The following is a 20,892-nucleotide window of genomic DNA, read 5'->3' on the forward strand; positions in this document are numbered from 1 at the left end:
ACAGAGGTGACGGAGCTAACTCAATTCAATTATGCCCTAATTGCTTCACTGTTGATTACTACTTCGTAGTATTATTTCTTCGGACCTAAAGATATTCAGTTATTCCATATAAATTGATATTGAAAATCATATTCCAAGTTCATATTATCTTCTTCGAGGATCTAGATGTACACACGATAATTCATTCCACGTAGCTTTTTCTTAACTGTTTATCTTGTCTCCTCCTCAGGTTAGAAAAACTAACTTTCTTCCTCAATTTTGGGTGCATTACAATATTAATAAAAATATACACCGTACATCAATAATAATAAGATAAAATTATTTGATTCCTGACCCTGAACCACTTGTGAGGGGAGAATATAATATACTTTCATATATAACGTATATCAAATTGATATAGATAACTTTGTTATCATAAGCAATATTTTAGCTATTAAGTGGAGACACTCAATAAATCAGTTTAGTAAACCAACTATGATGTAAACCGACTTATCAAGATAAACTGTCTTGAATAGAAAATATGGAAATTATGCTCGAAATTAAATTACTGAGCAAGTTACCTCGCAAACACCAGTCATGTTGCGGGTTAATAATAATTGCACATGTAACCATCTCATAGATGCATCTTATGTGGTATACATGGCAGGTGAATGAGCCTATATTCACCTTTGATATTTTCAGCATTCGTGATTTCAATTTCAATTTTAGTTGGTCTATTAATTAATGATAACAACATAAGAGAATTTGTAAAGAAATTTCTAGTTCTTTAATATTTACCCATGTGAATTCTCTTTTAATTTTGCACATTATACTTAAATTAATATGGCTAAATCAATTATGCCAACTGGATAAATTATCAATATTGATAAATTTTAGGTTTATACCATGACGTGTGCAATTATGAATAAACTTTCACTTTATTATGACATTCTTTTATTTGTGTAGTACAAACTGGACAATAAAGCGGGTAGCTTTTCATATACATATTACGCCGCTACAAGTTGTAGTAATAGAAGATATTAAATCTTCTTATTATTTGTAGTCTCAATATAACCAATCGCTTCCGCGAATACTTTAGAAACTCAATACGTTTCTTTGAGACTTACTACAATGCAATACCTTATTGGTAATCAATTGTACAACAACAACAAACCCAGTTTGATCCCAGCAGGTGGGGTCTGGGGAGGGTAGTCTGTACGCAGACCTTATCCCTACCTAATACAGGTAGAGAAGCTGTTTCCAATAGACCTTCGACTGAGGAAGGGCAAGAAGAAGAAGAGGAAAGCAAGGAAGGAAGAAAGATGGAAGATAAAAGAAAAATGGAGAGATAAAGGATAAGTGGTACCAAATAATAGCAACAGGGAATACAATACCTCAGGCGAACAAAACCACATAACGTAATAAAAATCTAAGAATATGAAGGGACATGCATGCTACTAAGACTATGGGTGAACAACTATAAACTACCTACTAACCTTCTACCTTAATCCTCGACCTCCACACCCTCCTATCAAGGGTCATGTGCTTAGTGAACTGAAGCAACGCCATGTCCTGCCTAATCACCTCTCCCCAATACTTCTTAGGCCTACCTCGACCTCTTCTCAAACTCTCCATGGCCAACCTCTCACACCTCCTAACAGGAGCATCAATGCTTCTTCTCTTAACATGTCCGAACCATCTCAGTCTCGACTCCCGCATCTTGTCCTCCACGGAGGCTACACCCACTCTGTCCCGGATAACTTCATTCTTAATCCTATCTCTCCTGGTAAACCCACACATCCATCTCAACATCCTCATCTCTGCTACTCTCATCTTCTGCACGTGGGAGTTCTTGATTGGCCAACACTCAGCCCCATACAGCATAGTCGGTCGAATCACCACTCGATAAAACTTACCCTTAAGTCTTAGTGGCACATTCCTATCACACAAAACACCAGAAGCGAGCCTCCAGTTCATCCATCCTGCTCGAATGTGATGCGCGACATCTTCATCAATCTCCTCGTTACCCTAGATAATCGACCCTAGATACTTAAAACTCGCTTTCTTGAGGATAACTTGAGCATCAAGCGTAACCTCTACGTCTGCATCATGGGTCACATCACTAAACTTGTACTCCAAGTATTCTGTCTTGGTTCTACTCAGTTTGATGATAATTAATTGTGTTTCTCCAAAATAGTATAATTAGTTCTTTCAGAGTTCTCAATTAATTTTGTACTACCACATATTTATCAATATCCATATGGTGAATATTTCTTTCAAAGAGAAAATTATACCATTATGGTCATGGTCAAAATCATTATAGGCAAGATATGTTGCTTCCATTACTTTTGCCCTATAATAATCACATTGCATTAATATTTTGGCATAATCACAATAGGTACGTGATCAATGACTATTCATGCCATAATAATAGAGTTATTTTCTTATTTCATCTCAAACCTCATTCTAGAGGTGAGTGTGGTATATTCACTACCACTAGCACATTCATATTCTTCCAAGAATGAATATGTACTCATAAATTACATATTGTCACATTCACATCATGAATGAGCCATAATCATCTATATGTGATTTACAAAATTTCTTGTCAAATCAATGACAAACATCACTTTCACGGAGTGAAGGATTATTTTGAGAATCCTTATTATTCTCATTACCACAATGATGACGATTATAATTTTGTCTATTACCACGTCCATATCCATTGATACCTTTACGGTAATAATTTTGTCTTCTTTCAGACTTATTACATATTGCTACCATATTCTCTTAAGGGAATGAGAATGAAGCAAATTCAATGGGACGAGTTTCCACTTATTGTGCTCACAATCATACATGAATTTGATCATAGCAAGACATAGAAATTTTACCACTTCGGGTGGTTATAATTTCTCACAAACTCTATTAGGGTTATAATCAAAATTTATTTCCGTTACTTGTATTTAAAATCAAATTATAGAATTTCAGGAATTTAAAAGAGAAAAATAAGATAAATACTTACCTTAAATCCAAAATTTAATCATAGGAAATTCATGGAACAATTGACAATTATTATGCTCAATCCCAAAGCTTCTACTCAATTGATTAGAGTCTCATGCTGATAAAGTGTTATAAAATAATAATAGAAGAAGAAGAGTATCGCAGAGAAAAGTTGGGAGAGAGAATTCTTATCGATTTTGGGATCAATTACAATAGAATAGAATCCCTCTATTTATATGAGAAAAGTGACTTAGCTACAAAGTAACAAACCCTAGAATCTCTCTAGAATATAGACATTCACCTTAAATAAAATTCTATTTATAACAGGTTGCCTATTCTACTACAATTTCATGCACATTTTTATATTGAAATTAGATGCAAAGTTGTTAATTAATATTTTATTATTGGTTTTTGCAAATAAATTTCTCTCAAAATTTTTATAATCTTATTTTATTTCTTACAAGAGAAACGAGATAATTTTGATAAACGCTTTTCAGGCGTAATTTTAGTAAAAATAGCACGAGCTAGTCAGTTTTCGGATTGGTCATTCAAAAATAGCCAGCGTTTGTAAAGTCATTGAAAAATAGCCACTATTTTGCTGCAACACGGAAAGTTTTAGCATAATATATTGGAGATTGGAGCACATGTGTATAAACTTCCAGCATATTATGCTGGATCGGTATATACTGGAGTTCCAGTAAATTATGCTGGAGTTCCAGTATATTATGCTGGAGTATTTTTCGAATTTTGAACAATATTTTCGTTCATATTTATCTTTACATGAAAAATGGCTAAATTTCGATTACTTTTGAAACTGTGGCTTTTTTTAGTGGCCACTTTTAAATCTGTCTATTTTTGAATTTTTCTCGTAATTTTATCACGGAATTAGAATAGTTTAATTGATTGTTTAACTCAACAAAATTAGATCGAAATTGTCATACCTTTTTTGCTCTTTTCCTTATTCTTCATATACTTTTTTCTAAGTGAAAGGCGCATCCCAATCCTTTTTACAAGTTGAGGAACTGAGGAAATTTGTATGTCATTAATTTACAGTTGAGGATCTACAGTACTTATAAGACTTGATCAAATAACGGAGGACAATGGATAACAGTATCTAAAAATGGGTTTGCCTGATATCTAATAGTTGCAGCTGTTTGGACGTCAGATGTATGTATTTTGATGCCATATCGTATACCAAGGTATTTATCTTACCACAGCAAGATGTAGTATTGGTGATATTTGCAATTCAATGTGCAATAAACAAAAACTTAGCCAATGGAAAGTAGAAAGAAATTTCTGATTGCCTCTCAACTTCAAAAGATAAATTCATCAGTAGGCTCCAAGAAAAACATGAGCTAGCCCTGGAAGTTACTTGTGATTAGGAGTGTGTATATAGTTTAAATAGAGAGGTAAAATCAGCACGGTTCTTGGCGTAAATGCTGCAGATATAACATAAAATGTGTAACCAGCTAAAGTTTCTGGATTACAACTGAATTGGCTAGGCCGGCTTGCTCTATTGTCTGGTCCAGATCTGAGAGTTGTTTGGGAGGAAAGCCCACCGTCTGCAGTTGATAACTCCTTGGTCCTCCAGGCCTTGATGCATCAATAAACCCTCGAATATCTCTGATTGTGTGTTGGAAGTTAAACCGGGAAACCATTCGTGTACCATCTGCCAGTCTCAGTTGAATTGAGGTTGAAGGCTGTGATTGATCAACAACTAGGCCCACTGATGGGGTTGGAGCTGCGTCGAATGATGAGACAGCACCAATTGACTCAACTTGTTCAGCATTGCTAGTGCTACCTAAAGTTCTTCCCACACCCTGAAATGTAGCACGCCGCTTCTCTGGAACCTGCAAATAAGATCAAATAACAAACAAAAGAAGAGCGTCACTGTGAAGGGCAAGGATGTTTAGCAGCATAATCGAGACCCTTTGCTATTAGAGGAATAAGGACGTACAGGGCAGTCCTCCTCTCTCCTTGTCAGATTAACTCGCACAGATGTCCTCCTATCTTCTGGTTCAAGTTCTTTTGGGCATTCAGACTTCCGGATACTCTGAATTACAGATATCAAAATACTAAGAGCAACTCCGGAGAGAGAGAAAAACTATAAAGCAAAAGCATAAACAAGCAAAGCTCATATTGGTTGGCTCTGCCTAACAAGAAGACCATAAAATTACGCAAGAGATTTATCCAATTCCAACAAAAAAGTCTTGTGAAACGGTTATACAGCCACAGAATATCAGAATTTAGAGCACTCTGCCCAAAAAAGGGAATAAGAATTAAGAGCTTAATTCACTGATTTAAGTTCAACTAGTCAGAGCCATCACACAAAAGAAAAGAAAAAGGTTAAACTTGGGATATTATGGTTTTACTTTTCCCTATGTGGGGATTGGAAAAAATTGTAGACTGACATATACAAACACCAACATGATAGTTGCAAAACAGTTTCATGATTTGACATGGCTAGGACACAACAAATGCTTCTCGATATATGCTTCTAGGGAGCACCTAAGACACCCTCAAATTTATTTCTTCAGCTCCTTCCGGTGAAAGATCATGGACTAAGGAAATTCACTACTATTGTTGCAAACTTTCTTCCATATCACTAACTTACACGCGATTACCTTCTCTACACATCATAACACTTGAATGGTCTGTGTCCAATTAAAGTACTAGTTTGTTACTTGTATTCAAAATTTCTCTTTCTGAGAAAAGTTTCAGTTAGTCACTAACTTTAAACTGAGGATGTATGTTGGACACCACGATTAGGACCATAACATTTATGTATAACTAGAGGTCCGAGCCTGAAGCGCTTGAAAGCAAACAAAATGTAAGGGGTGTTTTGTGGGAGGGTTTTTTATGAGGGAAACCATGAATTCAGTTCTCACACATAGCTACAGGAAGTAGGCATATAGCTGACGGAGTAGGAGAAGCCAGCATAATGTAAAGACTGCTTTTTGGAACCTACAACGTGCCTCTTTTTTCAATTTTCTACATGCACAATACTTCATAAGTGAACAAATTTCGAGTTGTACAAGATAAACAGTAAGCACGAGGAGTCCTCTGCCTACTCCAAAGGTCATTTCTATATGTAATTCCTAATAAAACCCTTGAGTGGATCTCCGTGTAAAGTATCTCTTTTTTGTGAAGTTTTTGTGTTCTATAGTCTGAATAATGCCATCACATTAACTAGTTTAAAATGGAGGTTTTGACTATTGAAACTACAAGATCCAAGTTGTGCCCAAAGACCTATCTCTTGCACAAGGTAATATTGGGATATAGCTTATTTTTAAATTGCGAAGTTGAATTGATTAAGTTTTCGTTATTTTATGGTTCATATCAGTTTCAACTAAAAAAGTAGAATGGCGCAAATTTTATGAAACCCTACTTTAACAAACGGAAGTTTAGTTGAACTCAGCTGAAGAGAACCGTTCTGTATAGTGAATATAAAACCACAAAGATGAAGAACTACAGGTAACGTTCAAAAGGTAAAATCAAGATTGACATTACCTCTAAGAAAGAGGCATTTTCTGGATCATCGAACCTCCGCAAGGGCCCTTCATCTATAGTGAACCCATTGGTCCAGAAAGTGATAACATGAGTAATACTCTCAGGTGGCTGAGGAGCAGCGGACACAGTCTCACCCGTAAGTCTTCTAGCAGTTCCAGAAAAGCTTCTAGAGCCAGAAGATGCAGGAGGTGCTTCAACAGCTGCATATTGTCTAGCTTGATCGAATATTGCATCCACGTTATTTGCTTTAGATGGATCTTGAACAAGCATTCCACTACAAAAAGACTTTAATCAGCAAATTACTAATGAAAGTGCACACTGCATCTCCACAATACAAGGCTGAATAGTATTCAAGTGTATCCATGTAACAGAACATCTTAAGAACCAAGAACTATGCATTTAAGATGTTTGCATTCTCCGTCTCACAACAACAGAACAAGAAATTGGATGATGTAATACAGTGAAAGATGAAGCGAGAACCTGTAGTTAAAATGATCTACATATGCTCATGGACCAGAAACAAATCCTTATACAGCACTGCATGTATAAATTTTTAGATAACAGAACTGCATGCTTAATCTTTCATATTCCAAAAAATTTAGAAGTACTTAAATACATGAACAAATCATAGAGCCCTTTAAACCCAACCTCAACCTAAATCGTGAAATTTCACGACATCGTAATCGTAGGAATACTTCTAATAGTTATTTATTTATTTATTTATTTGATGACCGAGCAATCTGTTTGGGCCCAACCATTAGGACCAACCGCAGCCTTCTCCACTTAAATACCAGGCTTAGTTCGCATGGTGCGGGACTCAAACTTGTGACCTAAGGTCATTAGTCCTGTAGTCCCTCAACCTTGACACTTGATTAAGCCATGGGGATAGGATATTTCCAATTATTTACACCACCAAGTGGCGAAAACATGTAGCATATAGGACACACTAGCAGGAAAAGCATATTGAACCCATAAATTAGACCTGACCCCATACTTCAACAAAATACCTCCTTCTTTAACTAATAGGCCAAGGGTCCATTGGCTTCGAACAAAAATTTACAAAGCGCAAACATGTTACATTGATAATGATAAGCAACTATATAATGCAACATTATGATTTCAAGATACATCATGCAAGGTACCCAAGGGTGTGGCATAGCAGCCAATGAGGTGGAATGAAGATCATGGAAGACTAGGAACCAAATCCTAGAAAAGGCAAAAAAAAAATGATTTTGTTCTAATCCACCTAAGCATTGGTAGGTGAAGTCACCAGGTACCTAGTGGCTAGTGGGAGGATGCAGGTAGCCTACTGCATAGTCAAGGTGATGTTTTCACATATTCCTCGAATTATTGCCTCAAATTTCTCCAATACTAAATTCAAAATTATCATACTCAAACACTTTCTCCAATATTTAATAAAAAACAGAAGTACAACATAAAGACAATTACTTTATTACTAAATATGAAAGAAGCAGTAGAAAACCAATAGTAAAGTAGCAGCAGCAGTAGCAGTAATACCTTTTTTCTCCACCGGTATAATACTCTTGAGGCTCATCGGAGTCACTACCAGAACCGGTAACAGGCCGACGATTCAGATCAGAGAAAGTGTGAATTCCACCAGTTCTCCGCCCAGCAGCAGCAGCGCTGCTAGAGGTAGGAGGGTTTCTAGGTCGAGGCGGAGATGGGGATCGGGAGCGCGACGGCGAACGGCGTTGGGCAGCAACAAGGTTAGCAGCGGCCAAAGCAGGGGCGTCATCGTCGTAGTCAGCGGCGGCAGCGGCAGCGGCGGGGAGGGAATTGTTCTCGAAGAAAGTGGAGACGGCGGAATCCAAATCGAAGTTGTGGCTTTCGAGGAAGAAAAGGGCTTCGGGTTTTGAAGCAGAAGTAATTTCACAGAATGTATTGACGAGTGCTTCTCTTTGTATATCGGCGGTGAGATTTGCTTGATTTTCCATCTTTTTCTGCTGTTGCTTCTTCGTCTTTCTCTCCTTCTGCTTCTACTAAGAGTACTAGTATGTAGAGGCAGAGTTCGGTATATATTCCTTTCTTCAGCCAAAGTTAGAGGTTTATGACTTGGAGAGTTCGAGTCTCTTTATAATTGGATTTATTATGACTTGTAAGGGAAGAAAAGTAAAATCGTTAATATAAATAAATAAATAAGAAGAGAAAGTTTTTTTCTTAATTAGTGATTTCTATTTAGGATATTTATTTTTAAACGTATAGTCGTATAGAGATTGGAGTTAGTGAAGGATTCATAGATAAGTCAATTAATTTATTTTACTTTTGCAAATTAATGTGCCTGAATGTTTTAGAAAATAAGGTTTCACATAATATGGTGTCAAGTTAAAATATCTAGCAGTGCACAAAATATTTTAGGAATGCAATGCAAGATGGTATGTTTAATTAATTAAAATATTGAATGAGGAAGCAACTTTATTTAAATTTAAAATTAGAATGTAAAATCATTTTAGAAGCTCCTGCTATTTTTCAAAAGCTAAACATAATTTGGTACCCTCAATTACTATTTTGTATTTTAATGTTTTGCTCCAAAGTGACCTATTGTGATGGGGACTCGGAACACTTCCCGGTTGTGATGGAGCTGCATCAGGGGTCAGCTCTAAGCCCATTTCTATTTGCCCTGTCGATCGATGGGCTGGCGCGTCACATACAAGAGGAAGTGTCGTAGTGCATGTTGCTTGCAAATGACATTGTACTGATTGACGAGACACGTTGTGGTGTTAAAGAGAGGTTGGAGGTTTGGAGATAGATTTTAGAGTCTAAAGGTTTCAAATTGAGCAGGACCAAAACAGAATATGTGGAGTGCAAATTCAGTGGCGCGACTCAGGAAGAGGACGAAGATGTGAGGCTTGAGACACAAGTCATTCCAAAGAGGAAGTTTCAAGTACCTTGGGTTTATTATACAAGGGAATGAGGAGATTGATGAGGATCTCACACACCGTATTAGGGCGGGGTGGATGAAATGGAGGCTCGCTTCCAGTGTTTTGTGGGATAAGAATGTGCCACAAAAACTTAAAGGTAAATTCTATAGAGCGGTGGTCATACCGACTATGCTGTATGGGGCAGAGTGTTGGTCGGTCAAGGCATGCCATGTCCAGAAGATAAGGGTGGAGGAGATGAGGATGTTGAGGTGCGGGCATACCAGGTTAAACAAAATTAGAAATGAAGTTATTAGAGACAAGTTGGGGGAGACCCCTGTGGAGGACAAGATGCGAGAGACGAGACTTAGATGGTTCGGGCATGTGAAGAAGAGGGGCTCTGATGCTCCGGTGAGGAGGCCTGAGAGGCTGATATAGGAGGATCGACGGAGAGGTAGAGGTAGGCCGAAGAAGTATTGGGGAGAGGTGATTAGGCAAGATATGGCGTTGCTCTAGCTCACTGAGGACATGACCATGGATAGGAAGGTGTGGAGACTGAGAATTAAGGTAAAGGGTTAGGTGGTAGACTTTGTACTTGTTTGTACTATTAGGTTGTCGACCTGGCCATCCTTTGTTTGTGGTTGACGTTTCGAGTGTTTTTTTTATCCCTAGTCTCATGTTACTACTTGTTGTTGTCTTGTGTTTTGGTTTTTTGATTGCATTATCTTTTGCTAGGTTTGTATTTTTATTTTTATTTTTACTATGGTTGTCAGATTGGTTTGCTTGTTATTGCCCCCTCTCCTCTTCCCTTCTTGAGCCGAGGGTTTCCCGGAAATATCACCTCTACCTTTAAAGGCAGGGGTAATGTCTGCGTACACTCTACCCTCTCTAGACCCTATTTATGGGAATACACTGGGTATGTATGTTGTTGTTGTTGTTGTTGGTGCTGCTCCAAAGTGACCTATTGGCTATTAGGTAATTAGGTTAAGCTAATCCACCTAATTGTTTTTACCAACAAATAAAAAGCAGTTCAGCCAATTTAACTTAAGTGAATATAATTCTTTACCACAGACAGAATCGAGGAACTTATGTCAACTTATTAGTATCTAATGAATGTGTAACAAGACATAATTTTATGGTAAAGACTACTTTTTTAATGGGTGAGGACTTAAAAGAGATGTAATATCTTACTTTAATGAGACTAAGGCATCTAAAGCGAATTAAATACAGTTTTGTCAGTGAAAAGTGTAGGACTGTATTGAGCTAAATATGGAGTTTATATAACTTACAATTCATAATTAGATGTACTTTGTATATCAACATTCTGAATGAAATTAGGATCTTAGCACTGCCAGACAACAAGAGGATCAAACAAAGAAAACTGCAACAGTTTCCTGGTTGCAGCGTAAGATTTCTCATTGTATTTTCTAGTATGTATAACAAGTACAACTCAAATTAACATAAAGTGAATTCCCACAAGACCATCTTAGAACTACCTTTATTTCCTGGTAGCTTTTGAATACAATAAGCACCTTTTGTTAAGCGTCCGTAGAGGTAAATTGATCCAGTAACACATGGTATATTCGCTCAAGTAAAAGAAGATGCAGCAGAAAATCACTCTTCAATGCCAGGACACTTCCAAAACAAGAATTCAACGAGTCTTATTATCACTTCCAAAACAAGAATTCAACGAGTCTTATTATCACCATTTCCAACGCCTGTAAGTCGAGGGACAACAACAGGTGCACCACGAACCTTTTCAAGGGCGAAGCTTACCCTCAAAGGGCGACCTAGAAATGCCTGAAAGAAAAAATAATGTCAATTGCAAGTTCCATGCCATTCTGACGAGGCTGAAAGGAAATATCACAGTCTATAGTCGTCACCTCACCTTTCCATCCATCGCATCTTTTGCACAGTTGGCCTCTTCGTCTTTTGAGAAGTGAACAAATCCAAACCCTCTTGATCGGCCAGTTTCTTTATCATACATTATTCTCACTAGACACATGAAAACGCAGATGTTCAGGCAATTTAGGTTCAGCTCAGAAATATGTGGGAATGTGCATGTATGTTAAAAGAAAAGGAAAAAAGAAAAAGAATCTTGACAATCAGTATCATGCAATCCAATGTTACTGTCTAATTGTTAAGGAGACTTGAGTGGCTGCAATTTTAAACAATTTGATAGTTAGCCATTACAAACTCTGCAATAAACATCCTTCATCCCAGTATATACTTTTGAGTGAAGCAGTATCAGGGGTGATAACATACCTACTTTGGAAGAACATTCTCAAGATTGCACATGATTGATTGATGAGCTGGTCAATTTTTTCTCTAGTAGGGTTAAGGCGGAGAAAGTTTGTCAGGAGCGTCATCACGAAATGGGCTCTAGGGTGTGAGTTTCTACTCACCCAAGAGTGAGTTCCAATTGAATAATCTCTAACAACTGTGTTCCAGAGGCAACATGGAAAGGTAAATCAAGAAAGGATAGTAGAGGACAAACAAAATTTCCTGTCAATGGCTGCCTCATGTTTGTTTGAAGGATGTGAAAACCCCATAAACCATTTGCTACTCCACTACTTTTATAGTTGGCTGGGCTCCTCATATTCATGTGTTGCCTGCAGAAGATAGTTCTTGAACTTGCGCAAACCACAGCCTAGAATTTTGGGTTGATGTTAAAATCTTTTACACACATTACACTCATAATTTGACGCTCAATCTCCATCAACCAATAAGTTTCACATGAATTTATCTTCATTTAAAGTACTTAGCAAAGAATTTCACAAGGCAGTTACATTTCATAAAGAGCTAAACCCATTGGGGCATTTTATCAAAAAGGTAAAGTACAACATATATATACCAATTATTAGCAATCTGTATTACCTTCTGTTACTTGCCCGAAAGAAGAGAATGCATCGTTGAGCGACTTCTCATCCACAGACCATGACAAACCTGTAAGTAATTTACAATATGATAAACTGATATATAATATATAACAACATGAGCTGTAACCAAGTTGAAGTTATAGTTATTTGATTAAAGAGGATTAATAATACCAGCGACGAAGAGCTTGTTATTGGGAGGCAGGGAAGAAGCTGAAGGACGAGAGCAATACAATCGCCCATTTAGAATGTTTGGGAGTCTTACAACTCTTCTTGAAAACTGTATCAAACTTTCCTTCATTTTTGTTTCCTTAATAGTAGTAATAAATCTCCAAAGTGACTACTATATGCTCCTAGAAAAAAGAATACGACTTGTACGGTAAGCTCAGTTTATTATTATTATTATTATTTTTTTTTTTTATATAGGTGAATTACATATATCTTCCTCCATGTTGACTGCATAACATTTCCTGGATATCACATATTAAATAGGCATTTTTTAATTACAAAACTACAGAGTCCAAAATTACTAGGATTAAGACAGTCTAATATTTCCTCCCATCACGGGGCGCTGTTACATTTAATATAAATTTATTGGTATGGGGTCTCTGTTAATGTTTCACGATTTCTCAAAGATATTTGCAAGTATATATGGAGTTTTTACCGAGTCTTCGCAAAAACTAGAAAGTAATGCACATCACTTTATGAGTTTGAGGATCAACAAACATTCATGAAAAAGTAATGCATATCACAAATTGTTGAAATGGGTATCAAATTTTTGGAGAGTAACGATAAAGAAAGACTGTTTCCTTTGATAGTAATGGTAACTAGTGTTATTCTTTTGAGAAGAAGAGAATACTAGCAATTTAAGCTAGTAGTGTATACACTTCGGCTGCCGGTTCATCAGGGAACACAAATTCCAATGGCAATATTGATAAGGATTTAACCTTAAGAGAAGATTATCTCTTTTAACCTTAGCTTCAGAAATGTGCTAGCTGCTAGTATAGAGACCATAAATCTACAACAGGACTAAAACAATTTGCCTCAAAAAATAATGATGAACAATGTGAACAACTTTTTTCTCCTTGAAAAATAAGAATAATTCCCTGGGAGATAACCAGCATGTGCTGATATTAAGCAATTTGTTTGCCATTCTGAGTCCATCTCCTATATGGGATGAATGCGTTTTGATGAAGATATCCAAGGAACAGAAAGCTCTAGATCAGATTTGGGAATGACTTAAGCTTTGGCTCCCAACTCCAGCATTAAAGTGTGATTGATTTCATTTGATGTTGGGCCGACAAATTGAAGTGGACCTGCTCAAAAATAAACAAGCAAAAGGGAGCACAGTTAAACACAAATCAAGGAGCACCTATGCTGAATTACAAATCAATCTGAGCAAAATTGCGTAAATGGGGGAGTCGTCGCTGAGATCAATGTACTTTAGTTGTACAAGAAAGGTAGAAAAAGTATCAACAGGATAACCAGAGAAGATAGTCGTTAATATAGTTATGGTTTTTCGCTTGATGTACTCAATGATGGTTCATTGCAGTGAATCTGTTACTTGTAAGGTATAGGTGTATTAGAGAGGAGGATATATTGGCTACTATACTCGGTAAAGATTGTGCCAGATTAAAAAAGGAATCACACATGAGCATGAAATTTCGTATTAACGTCATCAATAGTCTAATTATGCTTTGTATGTGGAAGAAAATGTCAAAGTTGTGGCCAAAACATGCCTTTTCAAATAGGAATATTGAAAACTTAAGAAGTGGTTAAAACCAATTTTAATGACATACCAGGGCTAAAGTATCGATTCTTTAGAGCCCACTCTTCTCGCAAGGAAGCAAATTTTTTGAAAGGAGCACCTGGGGATTGACAAATGCTTATACAACTGTGAAGCTTTAACCACTCAAAAATTACACGAAAAATGATTGATCTACTAAAGTAACAGGTAACATATGGCTTTTAGGTAAAGGAGCTTTTACCTTCTAATTCCACCATTGCCTTCTTAATCACAGGCTTGAATTTACCTGCAAAATTTGATCACTTCATCGCAAATGCAGTACAGAATCTCAGCGAAAAACCTATTCCCCTCGTAAAACAAGACAGGTCTAAACAGAGGTTAGTCTAAACCCACTGGTTTCCATTCCGAACTTGTGTATTTATATATCTGAGAATCTATTACTATATAAAGTTAAACAACAGTGGCATTTGCTCCTCATGCCAGACAGAACTTCGAACTATGTACTAACTCTACATTCTAGATCTGCTTCTGCAGAGAGGTTCGCCATTTCATCGAGCTAACTACCAGTAATTTGATCTGTGGCTCCAAAACTCCAAGACCTTGTCTATATAAATTGGTTACTATCTCTTCATATAAGCAAGGGTTGACAATCCTTCAAACTCAGAATCTCAAGCATACGAGTTGAACTAGGTGTAGCTTTTCATATGATTTTAAACTGGGTACTTTTACTTTTACTTTATTATAGTTAAGGAAATATCTATCTGCTCTTTATTAGTAATTCATTTTTCTTGGTTGATGGTTGCAATATAGAATAGAAAAGTAAGGCACTTGTCCTTGGGTGAGAAATGTCTATATAGATGTCTTGAAATGACTAAATAGATGCTCCAGAATAGACAAATTCAAACCAGTTTGTACTAGGGTATTCAGCTAAATCTCTCCTAAGAGAAGAGCAAGAGTCTGAGCAGCACAACCAGGCGCTTAAAACTTCATCAAGCTAAGACCTTTGCTTATCAACAGGGAGAATACACCATATATAGAGAACAAGTGAGGGAGGAGGTTGATACCATGTCTCCTTTCCACATCCATTAATGATGTTAGTGCTGTTCCACCGACAGTCCAATCTTCAACTGGAGCTCCCAAATTCCCCACCTAAATATACAAGGGTCTCAGTATAAATTGCAATTAACCAAAGGTTCTGATGCTATAACATAAAAGATAGTTAGAAATAAGGAGACATGGGAACACCGACAGAGGAAATCAAGCCTGTTTTCCCTGAATGAAGAAGTGCTCCAGCCCCATAACCCAATGCATAGCAATAGTTGGAGTCAAAATTTGAAGGCAAACCACATCTGCCCTCATAACTATAAAGCAAACACAGACAAATAACAACTACTATCAGGATAAACTTAAGAAAGTGAGGTACTAAGCACTTTACAAATTATAGGTTATTAAAGCAGAACTGCATAAGTCAAATTGAAGTGGTATCAATTACCCGAAAAAATGAGACTGCCCTTTAAAATGTTTGGTATATGAACTTTCCTTCCTCTTGTTCTCCAGTTCAGCTTCCACCATTTGAATTAGCATTTTCTCGGTTTCTATTTTGGCAACCTGTAGATTTTGCAATAAGAAAGTGTATCAGAAGAGAAAGAACATAGCATGACTTGACTAAATGAGCAATTATCCTATTTTGCCAAACTTTCGTCGAAAAGAAGAAGAGTACCTGGACATTTCCATGTGGATCTCTTTCAAGAAGTAACTGCTCCTGAATTGCTTGTGGTAGGAATTCGAAGAGCTCATGAGACTGGCTTCTGAGCTTCTTTTTCCAATTGCCAGCTTCATCAATAACATCATTAGCCAGTATTTCATTGAGCTCTGCAATCAACTGTTGCACCTGGAAAGAAGAGACATAATCTTAACAAGATATTGCTTCTCTGTTCATGCTAATAGACGACTCAACTGAATCAGATGCAAAAGATGAACAAGCTTAAAGGAGAACTGAACGAAATGGAGGCAACCATGATCAGAAGTTATAAAAATTAGAAATTGAGTGGGAATCGTGATTTCTACAGTTGAAAGTTAAAACCTCTGGGATGAAGTCAATCAAGCCTTCGGGTATTAGTATAACCCCATAATTATAGCCAAGTTTTGCACGTTTGCAGATTACTCCTACGATATAATCTGTAACACTTTTAAGTGTTTGCTTCTGAGCTGCGACCTGTAGTAAAATGAAACCTTTGTAAATATTGGGGAGGAATCACAAAACACTTCCTAAAAGGATAATAATTCTAACTTTCATACTTAACACGTTCCTCATTATAAAATAATCTTCATAAACCATGGAAATGAAATTTTAATTGTCTGAATCATCTGGATTACATGCACTGAAGTCCCTACCTAGTAGTATTAGTGGTAATATTAAAGTATTTACCTTAGACATGGTATGTATAAAAATTAAGATAAACTCCCTGAATTGAATTGAACTTCAGGAAATAATCCGATTCCCATTACTTCAAATTTTTTTCATTGGCTCTTTAAGAAAACATACTCTACTGGGACAGCAATACGCCAAGTTCCTCCCCAGAAACAAAAGAAATGGATAAAAGAAAACAATAAAATGACTAACAGAAGAAAAGAATGACCAAAGGCATCATGTGAAATAACGTTAGAGGTTAGGTTTATCCTCTTCTAATTAAGACCAACACCTTTTGCTGGTATTAAGTCCATCTTATGAGAGCAGCTTTTACAAAGTCAAATGGGAAAAGTGAAGATTCAAACTTCAGGCAAGTTAACAATATGTGCCTCATAATTGAGGCAGTGGAATAGGTACTTACAAGTAACTGAAATATGAGTGGGATGTACAATAATCTAGGACATTAAAATAACTCTATTACCAGAAGTAATACCATAAACTTCGCATGTAATTACAGATAGCCTCTTGAAAGAATTTACTTCATGAAAAAAGCATAGTTTTCATAATAGATTCATCCAACAGAACAGTTCTTCTCAGAAAACTGCGTATTGGTAATGCAATCTAGGAAAAGATTGAATTCTCTCTTTAAGTTTTGGACACATATTAAGTAGAATATGTTGCATACATGCATGAAAACCATGTCAACGACTTGGCAAACAATTACCTCTTCACCGATGATGGTAATGTTCGGATGCGTCTGTAGAGCACACTCCAATGTGATGTGTGATGCAGCACGACCCATAAGCCTTACAACTAGAGAAACCATAAATAGCATAAGAAAAAGATCACAAATAATGTTATTGATAGTTAATATTAAAATTTTATTTAGAAGAAAACACGTGCTATATTCTCAAAGTTAGGAATATATGAAGTGTATCCCTAGTCGTCTGCAACTTATGTACTTACAGTGATAGTATTTTCCTGTTGAACGCGCATCTATCATGACATTTCCAATCATTTCTGCATATATCTGCACCGTAATTGTGAAGTTGGATAATGATAGTAGCAACCTAACCGAAGTAATCAACTTTGTCGTGATAGTAATTCATTACTAAGAAAACTAAGAATGCAATTGAATGAAATACTTCCATAACAGATTGCATATAAGATAATGACACATAAAATTCTTCTTCGAAACACTATTTTAAAAAGGTATCCTTATCACCTCTACTCGCATACTAGAAATTAAAAAAATTAAAGGTCAAGAGAGAAGTGTTAACTAGATGTTATTTATAGAAGTCATGTGAAGTAAAATGGAGCTAGGCATTAAGACAAACGGAAAACAATTACCTTGCAAGCAGTATCAAATCCGAAACTAGTAGGAACTTCTTTGCATTTCAAATCACCATCAATTGTCTTTGGGCATCCAATAACCCGAGTTTTCAAGCCTTTACTCCTTTAGTTGTACCAAATAAACAAACTCCTATGAGAGGCATGCCAATGATGAATACCATGAGTCAGTCAAATGAGAATACTTACCTGAAGTTCTCAGCTAGAAGACAAGCATTCGTGTTTGAATCATCTCCGCCGATCACAACTATCCCATCCAAGTCAAGTTTCTTAGCTGTTTCTGCAGCTTGTTTGAACTGGGAAAAAACACAACAATAATAATCTGCAGACCAAGTTACAAATGAAACATAGTTTGCATAGAATAAATAAAGATCGGTGTTGGAGTGTGGAATTTGATGGTCCCTATTTGAATATAAAACAAAAGAAAGATAACCTGTTCATCAGTTTCTATCTTGTCTCTACCACTAGCGATCATATCAAAACCACCCTGTCAAAAAAAGTTCAATTACACATGTTCTGCAGAAGTCAAATTAGGCAGAAAATCAAAAAAGAAAAAGCAATAAACAAAGGTAGATATTTTTCTTAATCAAGTTGCAAATGTTCCCAAATCATAAGCTAAACCGTCATATTGCTACGAAAAGCTTTGGATAGAAAAAAAATTTCCCATAAAAGTCAACATCCACATTTTGTTGAAGAAAAGTGTTCTGAACATGTGCAAACAGACACATACATGTTAACTGGATGGTGGAAATTGAAACATCAACATCATTTCAATTAATGTCATATTTATGAACTTCAACCCTAAAGATGAAGAAACTTCTTACTTGATTTCTGTAAGGATAAACGAAATCTGCTGTCAACTCTACATATTTACAGTTCATTATCCCTGCTGGACCTCCCCTAAATCCGTAGAGTGTGCTACCTTTCGTTTTCTCCTGCAAATAGTCTGGAAGAAAAAGAATCAACTAATGGCTGAGGTACATCCCCGCATTATGTTATGTGCTAGTACCGAACAGCAAAAAATACCATAAAGTAAAAATTATTGGAAAGCACTCACCAAAAATTCCAGAGATGACATTGTGCCCACCAGGTGCCTGTCCTCCAGACAAAACGACCCCAATTTTAAGATTATGATTCAATGTAGCTCCTGATGTGTGACCTGGCAGTAACGACACGGAAGGCTGCCCAAACAGATTTGGGAAAAGCTTCGCTATTTCCCCTGCATTATTGATGTCAAACTAAATGTGAAGCTAAGCCTAAAAGGATTTGTTAAGATTAATGAGCTCTAAATTAGAATAGCGAAAATATTTTGTTATCAGATCAAAAAGGATAGTGTCATGTTAAACAGAATAGAGGGAGTATTTATAATCTCCCTTTTACACCTTTCTATTTCAAACAAATTCAGATCATCCAAGATTCCAACTATTTAAAATCAAGTTTATATCATATATTCAGGTCTTTCATCTTTGTATGAAAATTGAGAACTAATCCAAGTCCATAAATCATCTATTTACAGTTATATATAATTATGAAACTCTATTGGTAAAGTGCAGCATTTTCCTCGCAATATATCTCGTGTTCCATGATCCTAGTGTCACGCGATGTCAGTCGTAATGCTAGTGTTATACATCAAGCTTTTGGCAGTTAGCTTCTATTTCATTGCACATTCAACGGTGTACATTCTAACAAACATCAATTCACCAAAATTCAACACAGTGTATATGCACAGCAGCAATTTCATTGGACAGAATGCAAGTTAGCGATAAAGGAGAAGAGGTTAACCTGGATTTCCAGCGGCAGAACTAGGGGGACCATCAACGACAGAGAATGGATTTTTGAGGACAGAAGGGAGAGGAAGCGATACAGTGAGACGGTTGCTTTGGACTTCGCTGTACGCCGAAGTCGATCGTCCTGGCTCTGCTGCTGCTTTTGCTGTTGCTGCCATTTTTCCTCTTGTGTGCTTAATTAATCCTGTGCAAATGTGTGTGTGTGTGTGTGTGTGTTATGTGCGTAAGGAGAAGGAGAAGATGCGAGATGTGAGAAACTTGAAGGTTTTTTAAGCGAATTCGTAGAAAGTGGAGAGTTCGTTATGGAGGTTATGATTTGAATGCCCCTTTTGAACTTATCTTAAGCGGGAGGAAATTGAGGAGTACAAATAGGATCAATTAAAATTGCTATTTAAATTTTATCCCTGTTTAAAGAATTTATATAATATTAACCTGCCGGGTCGTAATTTCCACAGTGTAATTTGCCCGTTCATCTTTTTCAATTTATTTAAAAAAGAATGATAATTTTCTATTTTGAAAATAATTTAACTTTAAATTTCTAATTCTAAGAACCTATAAATTTGTTACTAGTAGTACCTTATACATTAACCCACGCAACAAGCTCTTTACGTTTTATAATTATTTCATTGTTTTGTTTTAATTTATGTGCTACTATTTTATTTTACATTTTTTATTTTATTTTATGATCACACAAGTTTAATAATGACACTTTATAAAATGGAAAGTTTTAAAATTCCTTCTCGTGAATCGACAGAGTTGACATAAAAAACGGAGGGACTATTTTTTTTTTTTTCATGAATAGAAGCTACTATTGTTGAAGTGCGGCAGGAGCTTACGCTGAATCTTCATTCTTAATGGTGTTTTAGCAGAGAGCAAAGAGAGGTAAAGCTACTATCGCCTGCTTTGCTTCTGTTTCATTTGTTCTTCGTCTGAAACATAGGGTTTGTTGGATTATATATAGCTGTATCTGTAAATGGACATTACTTTACTTATTGAGGGCTACATTGTTTTATTTTCCCGTTTCTCATAAATTGTGTATGGAATTGAATTCTTCTATAGAAATAACTGGGGCAGGCATAAGAAATTTTCTAAATCAGCTTGCTAATTTATATTTGGAGATGGAGATGGTTAAAACCTCAGTTCAGAGTTGAGAAGGCCATATAAGTAAGTAAATTTAAGAAGATATATTGTTGCTAAAATTGACATCAGACATTGTAGAATGGAGAGTAATATTTTGTTGTAGTGAATTCCAAAGACATCTTCCCTTTCTATATTAACAGATCTCATCATAGTTTTCGTTGATAAAAGTTATGAGAAACTTTATGTCTTCAGTAATTTCAAGCATATTCTTTTTCCG

General features: G+C 36.3%; 3 protein-coding genes across 4 annotated transcripts; all 3 read right to left on the reverse strand.

Annotated features, from left to right (window-relative positions):
• Nucleotides 1-4,255: 4,255 nt before the first annotated feature.
• Nucleotides 4,256-8,559, reverse strand: LOC104236146 (plant UBX domain-containing protein 4-like). The gene is made up of 4 exons (XM_009790027.2): nt 8,008-8,559; nt 6,490-6,763; nt 4,937-5,032; nt 4,256-4,829 (listed from the first exon to the last, which is right to left on the reverse strand). The coding sequence occupies exons 1-4, from the start codon at nt 8,442-8,444 to the stop codon at nt 4,449-4,451; spliced, it is 1,188 nt and encodes a 395-aa protein (XP_009788329.1). The 5' UTR covers nt 8,445-8,559; the 3' UTR covers nt 4,256-4,448.
• A 2,173-nt stretch (nt 8,560-10,732) lies between these two features.
• LOC104236154 (glycine-rich RNA-binding protein 4, mitochondrial) lies at nt 10,733-12,955 on the reverse strand. The gene is made up of 4 exons (XM_009790035.2): nt 12,416-12,955; nt 12,243-12,311; nt 11,254-11,360; nt 10,733-11,165 (listed from the first exon to the last, which is right to left on the reverse strand). The coding sequence occupies exons 1-4, from the start codon at nt 12,540-12,542 to the stop codon at nt 11,052-11,054; spliced, it is 417 nt and encodes a 138-aa protein (XP_009788337.1). The 5' UTR covers nt 12,543-12,955; the 3' UTR covers nt 10,733-11,051.
• A 78-nt stretch (nt 12,956-13,033) lies between these two features.
• On the reverse strand, nt 13,034-19,827 carry LOC104236164 (pyrophosphate--fructose 6-phosphate 1-phosphotransferase subunit beta-like). Of its 2 annotated transcripts, XM_009790045.2 has the most exons (16): nt 19,531-19,825; nt 18,806-18,967; nt 18,573-18,694; nt 18,182-18,235; nt 17,938-18,044; nt 17,749-17,854; nt 17,365-17,428; nt 17,123-17,211; nt 16,072-16,203; nt 15,709-15,879; nt 15,481-15,596; nt 15,238-15,349; nt 15,053-15,137; nt 14,230-14,274; nt 14,041-14,109; nt 13,034-13,557 (listed from the first exon to the last, which is right to left on the reverse strand). In XM_009790045.2, the coding sequence occupies exons 1-16, from the start codon at nt 19,691-19,693 to the stop codon at nt 13,481-13,483; spliced, it is 1,674 nt and encodes a 557-aa protein (XP_009788347.1). In that variant the 5' UTR covers nt 19,694-19,825; the 3' UTR covers nt 13,034-13,480. The 2 variants fall into 2 exon arrangements, with proteins under 2 accessions (XP_009788347.1, XP_009788354.1); XM_009790052.2 differs by lacking the exons at nt 13,034-13,557; nt 14,041-14,109 and having other exon boundaries at nt 14,249-14,355; nt 19,531-19,827.
• Nucleotides 19,828-20,892: the final 1,065 nt, after the last annotated feature.

This window comes from Nicotiana sylvestris, chromosome 7 (genome assembly GCF_000393655.2).
Source record: "Nicotiana sylvestris chromosome 7, ASM39365v2, whole genome shotgun sequence".
In the NCBI taxonomy this organism is placed as follows: domain Eukaryota; kingdom Viridiplantae; phylum Streptophyta; class Magnoliopsida; order Solanales; family Solanaceae; genus Nicotiana; species Nicotiana sylvestris.